The 16152-nt window shown below is 43.8% G+C and overlaps 1 protein-coding gene across 4 annotated transcripts; it reads right to left on the reverse strand.

The window, feature by feature from the left end:
• Positions 1-23: 23 nt before the first annotated feature.
• On the reverse strand, positions 24-15984 carry cep135 (centrosomal protein 135). 4 transcript variants are annotated; one of them, XM_014169017.3, is made up of 24 exons: positions 15708-15984; positions 15232-15359; positions 14927-15117; positions 14589-14756; positions 14262-14403; positions 10198-10411; positions 9785-10000; positions 9585-9650; positions 9237-9387; positions 8889-9130; positions 8579-8734; positions 4526-4744; positions 4158-4309; positions 3943-4058; positions 3681-3835; positions 3517-3572; positions 3223-3391; positions 2933-3043; positions 2544-2729; positions 2130-2321; positions 1282-1484; positions 1051-1155; positions 763-918; positions 24-601 (listed from the first exon to the last, which is right to left on the reverse strand). In XM_014169017.3, the coding sequence occupies exons 2-24, from the start codon at positions 15342-15344 to the stop codon at positions 580-582; spliced, it is 3501 nt and encodes a 1166-aa protein (XP_014024492.1). In that variant the 5' UTR covers positions 15345-15359; positions 15708-15984; the 3' UTR covers positions 24-579. The 4 variants fall into 4 exon arrangements, with proteins under 4 accessions (XP_014024492.1, XP_014024490.1, XP_014024491.1 ...); XM_014169015.3 differs by having other exon boundaries at positions 2130-2339; XM_014169016.3 differs by having other exon boundaries at positions 740-918; positions 2130-2339.
• Positions 15985-16152: the final 168 nt, after the last annotated feature.

Below are 16152 nucleotides of genomic sequence, written 5' to 3' on the forward strand. Positions count from 1 at the left end.
TAGGTACAGACGAGTGCAGTGAATTTGTTTGTACAAAACTTTATTTGAAGGAATAAGTTATTAATTTAGGCATAATGGGAATAATATGTAACATTAAACATGTAAAAATACCACAGAACACAAAGCTGAACTAATGAACTATTCTCCTATCAGTGGTCTAATAACCAAGTCCAGATTGTTATAAATACATTTGGTAAAAGTATCTCAGTCTAATCACCTATGGATCTCCCAAGTAAAAGCAGAAAATGTACAGTACCTCCAAGGTACACTTCAATTTGACAATACTATTAGTAGCTCAATTAGTCCATTTTTTCCCCCATGGAGGAACATAATATAGACAATCAAATTCTTCAAAAAATTGGCACTGGAATTATCTTTGGTGAGAGGACGGCATGATTTCAACTTTGATCCAAGTTATTGCATCCTTCATAGGGAAGGAGGACGGTGGCATTTTAGACCATTAGAAGCATTTTTGTTGGACACGAGTTGCTAAGTTGCGTTTGATGCGTCCAAACTGATACCCTTACAGGCTTCTCTCACGCACTCACTCCAGCTCCTTCATTTCCCTGTCTGGTGTCTCTACTCCTTAAAGCTCACAATTCTGTGGAGGAAAAAGGGAAGTCACATCAATTACAGGCTTGAATACAATCGGTGTGATCTAGAAAGTCGTATCGCAGTGATTGCAGAATGGATATAAAAGTAGGAAGTGATGTGTGTGTGTGTCTGTGCAAGCACGTACGTAGTATTGTGAGTGTAACTCACTTCTCTGGTGACCGGTCGGTGGAGCGCTCTGGAGTTCGCAGGATGGAACGTTCCGGGGAGGGGGGGCGGGGACTCAGAGATCTGCTCAGGGGGGAGGAGCTCCGCAGTGAGGAGAAAGACATACCGTGCCTGCGCATCTCCTGCACAGCCCTCTCACTGAGGTAGAGACAACAAGGGCATGAGGGACAGATAGTAGCCCTCGGCCTTTTCAATTACACGCAAACAAACATTTGGATTATTGAGGTAGGTGATTGATAAGCTGGGCACATAAAGAGTCATTCAGCTCACCGCTCAAAGCGCTCAGTGGTCAGCTGTCTCTTCAGCACGTCCATCTCTGTCTGCAGCTGAGAGACTTTCCCTCGGAGTAGTGAAACCTCCCTGGCATGCCCTGCCCTGCAGACACAATACACACTGTTACTTATCTTTATTAAATCAGTAAGACTCAAGATTGTGTGTAATCAGTGGGTCTGTGAAGAAGTACATTCGTTGGCTCAAGGATTCTTTAGGACCTTCTCTTACGTTTTGCTGTCAGCTAGGGCGAGTCTGTCCCGCAGAACCTTCAGCTCCGAGTCCCTCTCGCTGGCGCTCAAATGCGTGTGGAACTCCTTCTGCCGATTGGAGGAGAGAAGTGTCTCTAGGTTACGGACAGTCAGCCTCTCACTGGCCAGCTGCTTCTTCAGCAGCTCTGCCTCCGAGCGCACGTCCTCCAGCTCTCCTGTCACCTACGAGAGCAGCACAAGCCCATAGACAGACATAATGAAGGGCAGAGTCGACACTACACAGACAGGGCACATTGTCTTATAGCTAGGTTATTGCATTTAGCAAGGCCTGTATCGCAACTTATTGGTACATGCATTGTGTGTAGTCAAAAGTTTGGACACACGTACTCATTCGAGGGTTCTTTATTTTGTACTATTTTCGACATTGTAAAATAATAGTGAAGACATCAAAACTATGAAATAACCCATATGGAATCATGTAGTAACCAAAAAAAGTGTTTGAAGAATGTAAAATATATTTTAGATTCTTCAAAGTAGCCACACTTTGATGACAGCTTTGCACATGTGGCATTCTCTCAACCAGCTTCATGAGGTAGTCACCTGGAAATCATTTCAATTAACAGCTGTGCCTTGTTAAAAGTAAATTTGTGGAATTTCTTTCCTTCTTAATGCGTTTGAGCCAATCAGTTGTATTGTGACAAGTTAGGGGTGGTATACAGAAGATAGCCCTATTTGGTAAAAGACCAAGTCCATATTTGCTGAGTATATACACACACACACACGTGTGTGGTGTACATTTCCACCATTGCTAAATTCATGAAGGGAAATGAAAAGGGTGGAGGACTGAGATGCAGTCGGTTTGCTCACCCTCTCCAGCTCCATGCTCTTGGAGGTGAGCTGGCGGGTGCTGAGCTCTTTGCTTGAGTCCAGTTTGACACAGAGCTCCCTGACAGAGGCCAGGTCAGACAGCAGGACAGTCTTCTCCCCCCGGGCCGCCTGCAGCTCCTCCTCCAGCCGGGACATGCCCCGGGCCAGGGATGACACCTGGGCCTCGTACGCCTGCAGGGCATTCATGTGCTATAAGGTTGGGACAGAACAGGGATCCTCATCACCAATTGCAACAATGCAAGTGAATTCAGTATAGTAGATATTGGGTAGAGCTATGCAAGAACAGACAACATAAGCTAGTGGGCAATTTAAACAAAACTAAAACTCTACCCATTTTAAGCTTTATCTACAGCATTTTTCTCCACCCACATTGCCCCCCCCCCCCAGTCTCACCTCCTGGATCTCTCTCTCCTGATGTCCCACAGTCTCTCTGAGGTGTCGTCTCTCTGTGTCTGAGGAGAGCAGCTCCAGGCGGATGGAGTTGTTGAGGCCCTCAGCGTGCTGTAGCTTCAGCTCCCGGTCCTCTGACTCCCCATGGGCCATCCGGAACCGCTCCAGCATCTCCCTGTTCTCCTGCTCCTGGAAGACAACATTATTTAAATCATTGGAAGGACTCCATAGCAACTGGAGGATGTGTACTTGGCTAAACACTGGAAAACAGACATGATCAATTCCAGTAGATACATAACAATCCAATTGTAATATCTACACTAGAATACAATCCCTTTGAGGGAAACACCTAGTGTGACTATACTACTGCTGTGTAGAGTGTTACTGCTTACCTTTGCAAGCATTATATTCTCTATCCTGGCCACTTCTGAGATGTAGGAGTGAACTCTCATCTTCAGCTCGTCTTTCTCATGCAAGGCCTCTTCCATCTCGGCATGCACAGCCTGGACACACAACACGTGCAAATGAGACCCATGAAAACAGAGTATGTATGAAATGTTTGCATCCCAATTAAATAAAAGAACTTGTAGAGTAAATGTGCCCCCAAGTTAGATACGTCTATTGTGGGTGACAGAATTTTGTTCTGTTCACAAAAGCTCTGTTATCCAACTGTGCTCTGTACCTGGTTCTCCCTGGTCATAGTGGCTAGGTCATCCTTTAGTCTCCGGTTCTCTCGCAGGGCGATCTCTCGTTCTCTCCCCACTCCAGACAGCTCCTCCTGGGCAGAGTCAAGTTGTCTGCGTAGACTGGCTATCTCCCGCTCACGGCTGCTCAGCGCCCCCTTCAGCTGACTGCAGGTACAACACAATATCACTGATCCACTCGCTCGCCACACACACACATATTAGGCAGATGTGCCTTTCACACCAATGCACGAACAGACATCTCAAAACACACAAGAAGAGTATACACTTACTCTAGGGAGTTCTCCATGTCTTTAACAGTATGTCTAACTTCCTCCAGTGTCTTCTCCTGCAGAATGAGAGACAGAACAGTGCTCACTCTCTGCAGGACTGCCTACTCCTATAGTTCTAGTCCCTCTAACATGTACAGGCCAGTCACTGGTATCTAGTGCCCTACCTTCCTGAACAGCTCGTCCTGCAGCAGGGCCAGGCTCTCGGTCTTCTGGTCCACGTCATCCTGCAGAGCATCCTTCTCCCTGTCCAGAGCAGAGACAGTCTTCTGGAGCACAGCAACACCGTCTCTCTGGGTGGAGTCATGGCGACTCAGCTCAGCTGATGGAATTATTATTATTTGTTAATAAAAACCCATCTCAGAATAAACAAAGGGAAACAGTAAGATATCCAGGCCTAACTAACCCCTGCATCCACAAACCCCTCACCTATTTTCTCCTCCAGTTTCTCCATCTGCTGGTGGGCAGCATGGAGCTCGTTGGTCTTCACAGAGAGCCTGTGTTGTGTGTCAAACAGAGACTGCTCCATCTGCTCCTGCAACAGCCTGAACATAGAGCGGGAATTAGCCATTTCCCATCACTATATTACATAAATGACATCACATCCATACAAAGAAAGAGAGACGGACACCGACAGACAGTACCGTAGTGCGCTGGACTCAGCTCTCTGCTGGGCCGTCTCCTCTGCAGTGTGGACCAGGGCAGTGGAGCGAGCCTTCAGCTCCTCTTCTATAGCCACCCTGCCCTCCTTCAGCACTGACACCTGAGACCGCAGGTCCAGACGCTCCCTCTCCAACTGGGACCAAAAACACACCATAACACACTCTGCTCCTGGTACATCATGCATGCAAGATCAGCTGAGGTGGTAATAATGGCAGAGGCAGACATGATTGACAGCGCAGTACACGGTGGTTGTAAAATCTTTGTAAGTTGTTCTATCTACAAAAAGTAATATGATCAACTGCGACAGGATCATTTGGCTTTGATTTGATGAGAAGTTGATCAGTCTCACAGTCTTGATGGTGTTTTCCAGGTTCAGGATCCTCCGCTCTTCTTCCTCTCGGTCTGTGAGAGCACAGGTCTGGGCAACTTTTAGTCTCTCTCTGAGTGTGTCCCTCTCAGAAGTGATCCTTTGTAGGTCAGCATCAGCCTGCTCCCTCTCCTCCTTCAGCCTCAGGACCTCTGTGGACAGCTCTGATCCTGTACGAACCCGCCTCAGCTCCTCCTGAACCTACAGTACAGACATAGATATTAGAGGTCGGCCGATTAAATCGGCATAGCTGATTAATTAGGGCCGATTTCAAGTTTTCATAACAAATTGGTAATCTGCCTTTTTGGACAGCCGATTACATTGCAATCCACGAGGAAACTGCGTGGCAGGCTGACCACCTGTTACGCGAGTGCAGCGTCAAAAGGACCTCATGGCTGCAACTAGCCAAGGTAAGTTGCTAGCTAGCATTAAACTTATCTTATAAAAAACAATCAATCTTCACATAACCACTAGTTAATAACACATGGTTGATGATATTACTAGGTTAACTAGCTTGTCCTGCGTTGCATATAATTAATGCGGCGCCTGTTCATTTATCATCGAATCACAGCCTACTTCAACATCGCCAAACGGGTGATGATTTAACAAAAGCGCATTGGCGAAAAAAGCACAATCGTTGCACAAATGTACAGTTGAAGTCGGAAGTTTACATACACCTTAGCCAAATACATTTAAACTCAGTTTAACTATTCCTGACATTTCATCCTAGTAAAAATTCCCTGTCTTAGGTCAGTTAGGATCACCACTTTATTTTAAGAATGTGAATTGTCAAAATAATAAGAGAGAAAATGATTTAATTCAGCTTTTATTTCTTTCATCACATTCCCAGTGTGTCAGAAGTTTACATACACTCAATTAGTATTTGGTAGCATTGCCTTTAAAATTGTTTAACTTGGGTCAAACATTTTGGGTACCCTTCCACGAGCTTCCCACAATAAATTAGGTGAATTTTGTCCCATTCCTCCTGACTGAGCTGGTGTAACTGAGTCAGGTTTGTAGGCCTCCTTGCTCGCACATGCTTTTTCAGTTCTGCCCACAAATTTTCTAAAGGATTGAGGTCAGGGCTTTGTGATGGCCACTCCAAAACCTTGAATTTGTTGTCCTTAAGCTGTTTTGCCACAACTTTGGAAGTATGCTTGGGGTCATTGTCCATTTGGAAGACCCATATGCGAACCAAGCTTTAACTTCCTGATGCTTTAACTGATGTCTTGAGATGTTGCTTCAATATTTCCACAGAATTTCCCATCCTCATGATGCCATCTATTTTGTGAAGTGCACCAGTCCCTCCTGCAGCAAAGCACACCCACAACATGATGCTGCCCCCAGTGCTTCACGGCTGGGATGGTGTTCTTCGGCTTGCAAGCCTCCCCCTTTTTACCTCCGAACATAACGATGGTCATTATGGCCAAACAGTTCTATTTTTGTTTCATCAGACCAGAGGACATTTCTCCAAAAACTATGATTTTTGTCCCCATGTGCAGTTGCAAACCGTAGTCTGGCTTTTTTAATGGCGATTTTGGAGCAGTGGCTTCTTCCTTGCTGAGCGGCCTTTCAGGTTATGTCGATATAGGACTCGTTTTACTGTGGATATAGATGCTTTTGTGCCTGTTTCCTCCAGCATCTTCACAAGGTCCTTTGCTGTTGTTCTGGGATTGATTTGCACTTTTCGCACCCAAGTACGTTCATCTCTAGGAGACAGAATGCGTCTCCTTCCTGAGCGGTATGACGGCTGCGTGGTCCCATGGTGTTTATACTTGCGTACTATTGTTTGTACAGATGAACATGGTACACCTTCAGGCGTTTGGAAATTGCTCCCAAGGATAAACCAGACTTGTGGAGGACTACAATTATTTTTCTGAGGTCTTGGCGGATTTCTTTTGATTTTCCCATGATGTCAAGCAAAGCAGCACTGAGTTTGAAGGTAGGCCTTGAAATACATCCACAGGTACACCTCCAATTGACACAAATGATGTCAATTAGCCTATCAGAAGCTTCTAAAGCCATGACATCATTTTCTGGAATTTTCCAAGCTGTTTAAAGGCACAGTCAACTTAGTGTATGTAAACTTCTGACCCACTGGAATTGTGATTAATTGAAATAATCTGTCTGTAAACAATTGTTGGAAAAATTACTTGTGTCATGCACAAAGTAGATGTCCTAACCGACTTGCCAAAACTATAGTTTGTTAACAAGAAATCTGTGGAGTGGTTGAAAAACGAGTTTTAATGACTCCAACCTAAGTGTATGTAAACTTCCGACTTCAACTGTACCTAACCATAAACATCAATGCCTTTCTTAAAATCAATACACAGAAGTATATTTAGTTAAAGAAATGCATGTTAGCAGGCAATATTAACTAGGAAAATTGTGTCACTTCTCTTGCGTTCAGTGCAAGCAGAGTCAGGGTATATGCAACAGTTTGACCCGCCCTGGCTCGTTGCGAACTATGAACTAATTTGCTAGAATTTTACATAATTATGACATAACATTGAAGTTTGTGCAATGTAACAGCAATATTTAGACTTAGGGTTGTCACCCATTCGATAAAATACGGAACGGTTCCGTATTTCACTGAAAGAATAAACATTTTTGTTTTCAAAATGGTAGTTTCCGGATTTTACCGTATTAATGACCAAAGGCTCGTATTTCTGTGTGTTAATTATAATCATAATAAAGTAAATGATTTGATATAGCAGTCTGACTGAGTGGTGGTAGGCAGCAGCAGCCTCGTAAGCATTCATTCAAACAGCACTTTACTGCGTTTGCCAGCAGCTCTTAGCAATGCTTGAAGCACAGCGCTGTTTATGACTTCAAGCCTATCAACTCCCGAGATTAGGCTGGCAATACTAAAGTGCCTATAAGAACATCCAATAGTCAAAGGTATATGAAATGCAAATGGTATAGAGAGAAATATTCGACACGTCATAATTCCTATAATTAACCACAACCCAAAACTTCTTAACTGGGAATATTGAACCACCAGCTTTCATACGTCCTCATGTTCTGAGCAAGGAACTTAAACGTTAGCTTTTTTACATGGCACATATTGCACTTTTACTTTCTTCTCCAACACTGCGTTTTAGCATTATTTAAACCAAATTGAACAGGTTTCATTATGTATTTGAGACTAAATAGATTTTATTTATGTATTATATTAAGTTAAAACAAAAGTGTTCGTTGTTCACTCAGTATTGTTGTAATTGTCATTATTACAAATATATATAAAACATTTTTTAAAAAAACAATTGGCCGATTAATTGGTATCGGCTTTTTTTGGTCCTCCAATAATCGGTATTTGTATCGGCGTTGAAAAATCATAATCGTTCGACCTCTAATGGATATACACAATGTCATAGACCAGCAACATTATCTCTCCGACCCATGGCAAAATGTGTAGATTTGGGGGCCTCCCGAATGGCGCAGTGGTCTAAGGCACTGCATCAGAGTGCTAGCTGTGCCACTAGAGATCCTGGTTTGAGTCCAGGCTCTGTCGCGACCGGGAGAGCAATGGGGCAGGGCACAATTGCCAGGTGTCCGGTGTTTCCTCCGACACATGGGTGCGGCTGGCTTCCGGGTTAAGTGGACATTGTGTCAAGAAGCAGTGCGGCTTGGTTTGGTTGTGTTTCAGAGGACGCGCGGCTCTCGATCTTCGCCTCTCCCAAGTCCGTACGGGAGTTGCAGCTTTAAAACAAAATTCTCTCCGCCAACAAGAGGGGTGTGAACAGTTTGGGGTCGCGAGGTTGGGGTTTGTTACTATGCCGATAAACATTATTATTATTATTAGACAATATCCATCCAGACCTTTGCCATCTAGGACATTTGTGTGACCGGACAGTAGTACTTGAGTGCCCCCGTCATAGACAGGGGCTTTCAAATACTGAATCAACTGAGGAGGGTGTAAGATGTGTATTTGACACCTGAATTGATAGGTATGTTTAGACTTTCAATGTTTGGTACTACACTGAAACAGTCTTTTTCATTTGATATGCCATGTCCTGGACTGGCCTGTCTCACCTTTTTGCACTGTAAACTAAGCTGGTCCCTCTCAGCAGTAAGGGCCTTGACGTTGGTTTGGATGTCCTCCATGTGTCTCTCAAAACCCAGCAGTACAGCCTGGAGCTCATCTCTCTCCTTCACTGTTCGGGAGAGCTCCAAATCAACATTGTCCCCCTAAATAACACACAAATATTAATTATTTACCATACATGCAAACAAAATAATGATATAAGAGGCTTACTAGTACCATGGGTTTATGTACGTATATACAGTAAATGAGAACATAACTATGTATTCTTTGCATTAGTATAATGGCTGGCTCTCTCACCCTGCCATGCCAGCCTGTTCTCCCCCTGGGACTCCTGCCCCTGCCTGGGCTGCTGCGCGTGGGAGTGTGGTCCATGACGCCTGGTCCCCTGGCCCTGCGGTAGCGCTCAGCCTCCTGTCGGTAATAGTCCCGCTCCTCTTCCAGGCTCCTGACAAATGCGTCCAGGCGAGATGGGGAGGGGTCCTTCCCACACACACCGTGTTTAGACCTCATGCTCTCCAGCTCAAGCACCAGCTCTTTATCTAGATACAGCAACCAGAGTCAGTTGGGCTTAGGCCAACTATAATCAATGAGAGACATTTGAGTCCCAAAGTTCCAGAGAGACAGGAGAAAAACACTGCTACTCACCAGCATCAGTCATTTTCTCTAGTTTGTCCTGAAGCCTCCTCTTCTCTTCCTCCAGGAAGTTCATCAGTCCCTCCATCTTCTCATTCTGCTCCCTGAGCTCCCCCAGCTGGTCCCTCAGACGGTCCTTCTCGTAGTCTCCCTCAGCGTGGTCCTAAAACATCCAGTCAGAGGAGTCAGATACAACTATGATATTGTGAGTAAAATGCTGCACAGATTCAAGTTGCCCTTTAACAACTATCTGATGTGGTACTGTAACAGATAGACATTCTCTAGTCATTGAGACGTTAAGTTTTAACAGGAACGTGTAGGCTACAAGCCTTTATAAGCCCAATAAATACAAAGTCATACCCTTCTTAACTTAGTGATTACATCTTCCAAGTCCTCCAAGGCTCGGTGTTGCTTTTGGATTTCTTTCTGAGGAGAAAAACAGGCCACAGATTTATTGTCAAAAACGTTTCCCTCAAATTGAACCCTCTGCCTGTCTTTATACAGTACTCCTCCTGTTCCCATTTATCATCTCCTTCCTTCCCTCCCCCCTACTTTCTCACCTTGGCCTCCTGTAGTTCCAGGTCAGCAGTCTCCAGTACCAGGTCCTTGTCCTTCTCCAGCTGCTTGGCCAGGTGGTCTATGTGGGTGAGCTCCTGACACAGCTCCTGGTTCTTGGCACTGAGGTCCGCCACCTCGGTGGATGCATCCTGCTTCCTCTGCTGCAGCCCCTGAACCTTCTGCTCCAGAGTCCTGTTAGTCTCCTGCAGGTACTCGATCTGGGAACACGACACCGAGAGGTCAATGTGTAGTAAGTGCTCAAAGGACTTTGGCAAGCCTGAGTTGATGGTTGTTGGTGTCGACAGATACAAGTAAGTTATTTGTGGTCAGTTTCAGTTTGAGGGTAGGTTGCGGAAATCAATTCAATGTCTGGGTAATACCCATTGCGTGAAGTGGGTCAGGGTTTGGTTCTTACCTGCAGGTTAAGGTGGGCAATCAGTTTCTCATTGCTGATGGTCTGAGCCTCTAGGGAAATGACATCATAAGGACGCCCTCCATCAAGTGCTCGACTAAGACGCTCAATCTCTTTGTCTCGCTCCTCAACCTGTATGTGGAGGTGTTTGATACCGCCCTGAGCTCTTTCAAGGTCTAATTTCAGTTTGGTTATGTCCTGCTGCAGCTCCTGGATCCTAGGGTAAAATTAATCACAGTTATTACTAGGACTGTAATGGTACACATATTTGTATTGAAATGGGAGGGGGTATATAGATAGATATTCTATAATTGATTAAAAAATATATATCCTCAATCTACACACAATACCCCATAATGACAAAGCGAAAAATATAAAAACACAAATACCTTATTTACATAAGTATTCAGACCCTTTGCTATGAGACTCGAAACTGAGCTCAGGTGCATCCTGTTTCAATTGATCATCCTTGAGATGTTTCTACAACTTGATTGGAATCCACCTGTGGTAAATTCAATTGATTGGACATGATTTGAAAAGGCACACACCTGTCTATATAAGTTGACCGTGCATGTCAGAGCAAAAACCAAGCCATGAGATCAAAGGAATTGTCTGCAGCATTGAAGGTCCCCAAGAACAGTGGCATCCATCATTCTTAAATAGAAAAGTTTGGAACCACCAAGACTCTTTCTAGAGCTGGCCGTGTGTGTGTAATCCATTTTAGAATAAGGCTGTAACGTAACAAAATGTCAAAGGGTCTGAATACTTTCCGAATGCACTGTATGTATGCACACACACACTAAGACCTGCTTTTTCCATGACAGACTGACCACGTGAATCCAGGTGAAAGCTATGATCCCTTATTGATGTCACTTGTTAAATCCACTTCAATCAGTGTAGATGAAGGGGAGATGACAGGTTAAAGAAGGATTTCTAAGCATTGAGACATTGATTGTGTATGTGTGCCATTCATAGGGTGAGTAGGCAAGACAAAAGATTTAAGTGCCTTTGAACAGGGTATAGTAGTAGGTGCCAGGCGCACCGGTTTGTGTCAAGAAATGCAACGCTGCTGTGTTTTTCACGCTCAACAGTTTCCCGTGTGTATCAAGAATGGTCCACCACCCAAAGGACATCCAGCCAACTTGACAACTGTGGGAAGCATTGGAGTCAACATGGGCCAACGCACTTTCGACACCTTGTAGAGTCCATGCCTCGAAGAATGCAACTCAATATTAGGAAGGTGTTCTTAATTGCTTGGCAAATGGCTGACGATGACCAGACCCCTCTCACCACGGGGGGGGGGGAACAGTTTTATGACACCTCATGCCAATCGTAGATATTATGCAGCAGAGAACCTGCTCTTGCTCTTTAGTATCAAGATTGGAATGTGCTTTGTTACAGAGACATTTTGCCACCAAAAAACCCTAACGTCCAAAAGTGAACACTGGAACAATATTTCTAACATCCAAATGTGGGAAGTGGTCATTGGAACATGTCTACTTTGTGATGCCATTCAAAATTTTTTATAAAAATGGTATAACAAAAATACTGTAACTTGTTTATGTCAAGATTCCATCCAATACGTGGTGTAGACAATATGCAAAAGGTTGAAACTATTTTTGTTAAGATAGGAATGTGATTTTAGTTCTCTAAACGAGATCATCGTTTTTGATTATACTTTGCACAGTAACTAGCCATGCCCCGAATGAGGTCAGAGAGCTTGTCAGCGTGATGGAACCGCCATTTTCGACCAGAGTGCTTAAAAGGACTGGGTAAGAATTCATATTTCATACCAGAAGATGTGAGACCGTGGTCCACACATTGAAATGGTTGGAAACTCTGAGGAGATAACCTCACCTACCAGACCAGAAAAGCGTGGAGCATTAGCTACATGTGGGAAATGGTTGAAACGGTGAACCAACACAAGATGAAGAAGATAACCTCACCTACCAGACCAGGGTACCGCCAGTCTGCAGCTACGTGTGTAAAGTGCTTCAAACTCTGACTAAAGACACGAGGTGTGAAGGAGAAAATCGCATCTTAGACAATCATTGGTGCATATAAGTAGCTGCTCTGAGGAAACAGCCCATTGAAGCCAGGACAACTAAGGACATTGCGACCTCTGGTGGACAACCAGAGCCTTACACCAATCGACCCCTTCCTATAGAAGAATTGATTGGTTTCAACAGAGACATACAACGAACAAAGACATCCACACGTAAATACATTCATTACTTCTTATTCCAAAACAGGCAGTGGTTCGTGTGCAAAGTAAATGGTTACTGTGAGCGTAGTTTCCAAATGTACGATAAGTGTCTCCTTCGCTCTCACTTTTTCCCCCTTCCCATCTATGATGTAACAAGCCGTCATATCTTGTCAGTCCACTAGGGACTTTTGTCTCGTAAGTGTGTATGTGTATTCTGTGTTATTATTTAGCTAGTAAATAAATAATTAAACCAATTTGTGTAGTACTGAATAATCAGGAAAGATTGGGGTTCATGCAGATCCAAGAAGGTTACGACTGTTCAGAATGAGAACTGATATAAGGTAATGATTAATAAGTGTCAGTTATCAATATACTGTTTTAACTTATATCTTCTAGAGTTTCGGGAAATGGTAACTCGTTAAACAACTTATTCCGTGGTGCCACAAATTCCTAATGAGTTAATTGTTACATGATTAATTTAATTGGGCAACAATTAAACATAGTTAGTGGATTGAATAAATAACAGTCATCACATTAATGAAAGTCACGTCACGACAATAGATTATATAGAGAGTCAAGTGCACTCCTTTGTATGCCTCGAGTAAATCTCAGCTGAAAAATAAAAACAATTCAGGCTATTCCGTTAAAACAACTACAGTCTATGTGCTGATTCCAATTCAAATCTTAAATTGGCTCATTTCAAACTGTCCTTTTGTGACACGCGGCCGGGAACTAGTTCTGTACAATGGCGAGTGGTGGGGTCGATAAACCAGGACAATCCTCCATCATCGTTTAGATATCCAGTTTGGGAACATTTTGGCTTCCCAGTAGATTACAACAGTGATGGACAGAGACTTGTGGATAAAATGTTAAGAGTATTTGCCAATGTTCAATGAGAATAGATTGTGCAGCTGCCATAGCCTATAAAGCAAGCCAAATCTGAAGTTATCAATGAATTGGCCAATGCACCCTGTGTTGTGCTTACTACATACATACATACATACATACATACACACACACATACATATACATATATATATATTAAATTTAAACTAGGCAAGTCAGTTAAGAACAAGTTCTTACTTGTTCTTACTTACAATGACGGCTTAGGAACAGTGGGTTAACTGCCTTGTTTAGGGACAGAACTAGAGATTTTTTACCTCTGGGATTTGATCTAGCAACCTTTCGGTTACTGGCCCAAATCTCTAACCACTAGGCTACTTGCTGCCCCTAATGGATGGATGGACCTCCAAGGCTACAGAGAAGCTGTGACAGCCCCATTACATTACCCCGGAGTGGGAGATGAGAAGTACCGCGCTACAGACACGCCCCCTTTATGAGAGTCACAAGTGCACATCTTTTTCTCTCTGTAAGAAAACATTATAGCATAAGCCTATACAATGTCAATCATGTTTACATATTGATTTCACATGCATATTGCACATTATTTTACTGTTGTTATTGAGTAATTGTGCATTTTGATTTAAGAAAATACTAAGTGTTGATATGGCTCCATATACCTGATGAGAGCACAATCAGGAACACCAATACTTTCTATTTTCTTAAATAAACTAAAATGAACTACAGTAACGGATGGCATTTAATTTTCCGCTGTACCGAAAGCGAACCGTGACCCCCAAACGAACTGTGATCTCCAAACCCACAATACGTACTGAACCGTGGCTTTGGTGAACCGTTACACCTCTAGTTATTACAAAATTAAAACATTGCAAATATCCCTTTGATGCATCTTGATGTGAATAGCACTAGCATACTATTTAATTGTACATTGTTAATATGTTTAAATAAATGCAAAATCAATTGCTTGTAAGTGATTAAACAGCTACAAGGAGGATCCCACCTGTCATCAGCCACCTGCAGAAGATCTGCGATGTACGGGTCATCAGGCTGCGCCACAGGTTGAGTGGGGCCAGAGGAGTGCGGGATAAGCTCATCAATCTGCATCCGCTGACGTCTGAAAGGAATGCTGTGCTTTTTCCCTCCTGTCAAATCATCATGAATGGAAACATCCTGGTCAACTGGTGTGTGGTTGTATAGAGGCTGGATGTACACGTTAGAAAAACAGGACATGTAGTGGTGCTCTAGCTTAAGAACTTGAGTGAATAACTTGTGGGTGGGTAATAGAAGTATGAGGTGGATGCCAGTGGATGTTGGGTCTATGTCCTACCTGGTGTCTGCACCACAGCCTGCATGTTCTTCTCCTGCAGCTGCTGAATGCGCTCCGTCTTGGCCTTGCTGTCCTTCTCCAGGGAGCGGACCTTGTGCACATACTGGTTGTTTAGGAACTTCAGGTCTGATGTCTCATGGTCCAGCTTTCTGATGTAGGCTTTGAGCTCTGAGACAAAGGGCAGTGACAGGTTTCATATCAAAATATATGTATTGCCAGTGATAACAGAAGGAGTAAAAATGAATGGGTTAGACCAGTTATTTCTGTTACGAGAGGACAGTGGGATTCATATATGAATGGACTGCTGCTTCACTGAGTGGCATTGTGTGGACTGATACCTCTGCTTACTCGGTCTTTCTCCTCCCTGAGTTTGAGGAGTCCAAGGTGCAGCTCGTTGTTCTCCCGGACCAGCCGGGCATTCTCCGTCTTGTATGGCTCCAGGAGGGCATCTAGATTACGGCTTTCTTTCTCAGTCTTCCCTGCGTTGAGCTTGGCATTGCGCAGACTTTCAGTGGTGTGGACCAGATCACTGCAGTATAGGCAGAAACACACAAACCTCATTCACTATAACATGGGACGCAATACCATCTCTCTATATAACTGGTCATTTACTATCATGTCTCAGAGGTGAATATGTATTTACCAGAACAATTTTTCCACCAGTGGCAGGGTCTCGATTCCCAAAGGCTGTCTGTATCCCAGTTGATCCAGACGTTTCCGAAGGTTGATGAACTTCCTCTCTGCATTGGTACTCATTGTTGCTGCAGCAGTCTACAAAACAGGACATAATAAAGATTCGTAGACATCTCCATCTGTGCTAGTTTATTTGCTGACTACAGTTTATTGGCTACATAGCTAGCCAATACTATTGGACTAGCCCAAGATGGACTGGTTGTGCATTGACAACTGAAATGGGCTACTATTGGACCAGAGCAAGTAACGTTAGCCAGCTCATTCATCCTATCAAGCTGCAGTTAGCCAGCTAACGTTAACTAGGTCGTTCAGGCCAGGTAAAGTTATGGAAAAAGGGAAACCAGGATTTCACTGACAGTCTAGCTTGCTATAGCTAACATATATTCTTGCCAGTAAAACTTTCATTAGTAGCTAAATTATACTCACAAATCCACGGTCCGGTTAGCTAGATAGCTAACTTAGTTAGCTAACGTTAGCTGTGATTGTTGACATGACTTCTGTAAACAAAGTTATCGAACAAACAACGCTGAAAAGACTGCATGAGACTCTCACGTATGTGCCAGGTGGAACACCTTGTAGAGGTTTGCGATGGTGGTCAGTCAGTACATGGATTTTTCATGAATGCAAAGCTGTCGTTCGGCTCGCCCTGATCTGAACTAGCTAGCTAGCTTGTTCTCTGTCGGCGGTAAAGTAGTTTGAAAATGGCGCCGAAGCTCATCCCACTTCGATTTAACTTCTCCATGGAAACGAGACACATGTCACCTGAACCTGTGCCAGTGAACATCTCCAAAGTCTCCAACGAGTTCAGTAGTAGCCTACACTCAGTTCTACTTCGCAGTTGTAGTTATCACTACATAATGAATGAGCTCAG

The sequence above is a fragment of the Salmo salar genome, chromosome 23, assembly GCF_965601325.2.
Source record: "Salmo salar chromosome 23, fSalSal1, whole genome shotgun sequence".
NCBI classification, from domain to species: domain Eukaryota; kingdom Metazoa; phylum Chordata; class Actinopteri; order Salmoniformes; family Salmonidae; genus Salmo; species Salmo salar.

Bases quoted from the DNA above. Each gene is read 5' to 3' on its own strand.
- cep135 (XM_014169015.3), bottom strand. From the start codon at position 15,344: ATGAGTACCAATGCAGAGAGGAAGTTCATCAACCTTCGGAAACGTCTG. The intron at 4,310-4,525 runs GTGAGACTGATC...TTTTGGTCCCAG, and splicing joins TGGAAAACACCATCAAGACT to TTGGAGAGGGAGCGTCTGGA. The intron at 3,044-3,222 runs GTACAGAGCACA...TTGTGTGTCCAG, and splicing joins CTATGACCAGGGAGAACCAG to GCTGTGCATGCCGAGATGGA.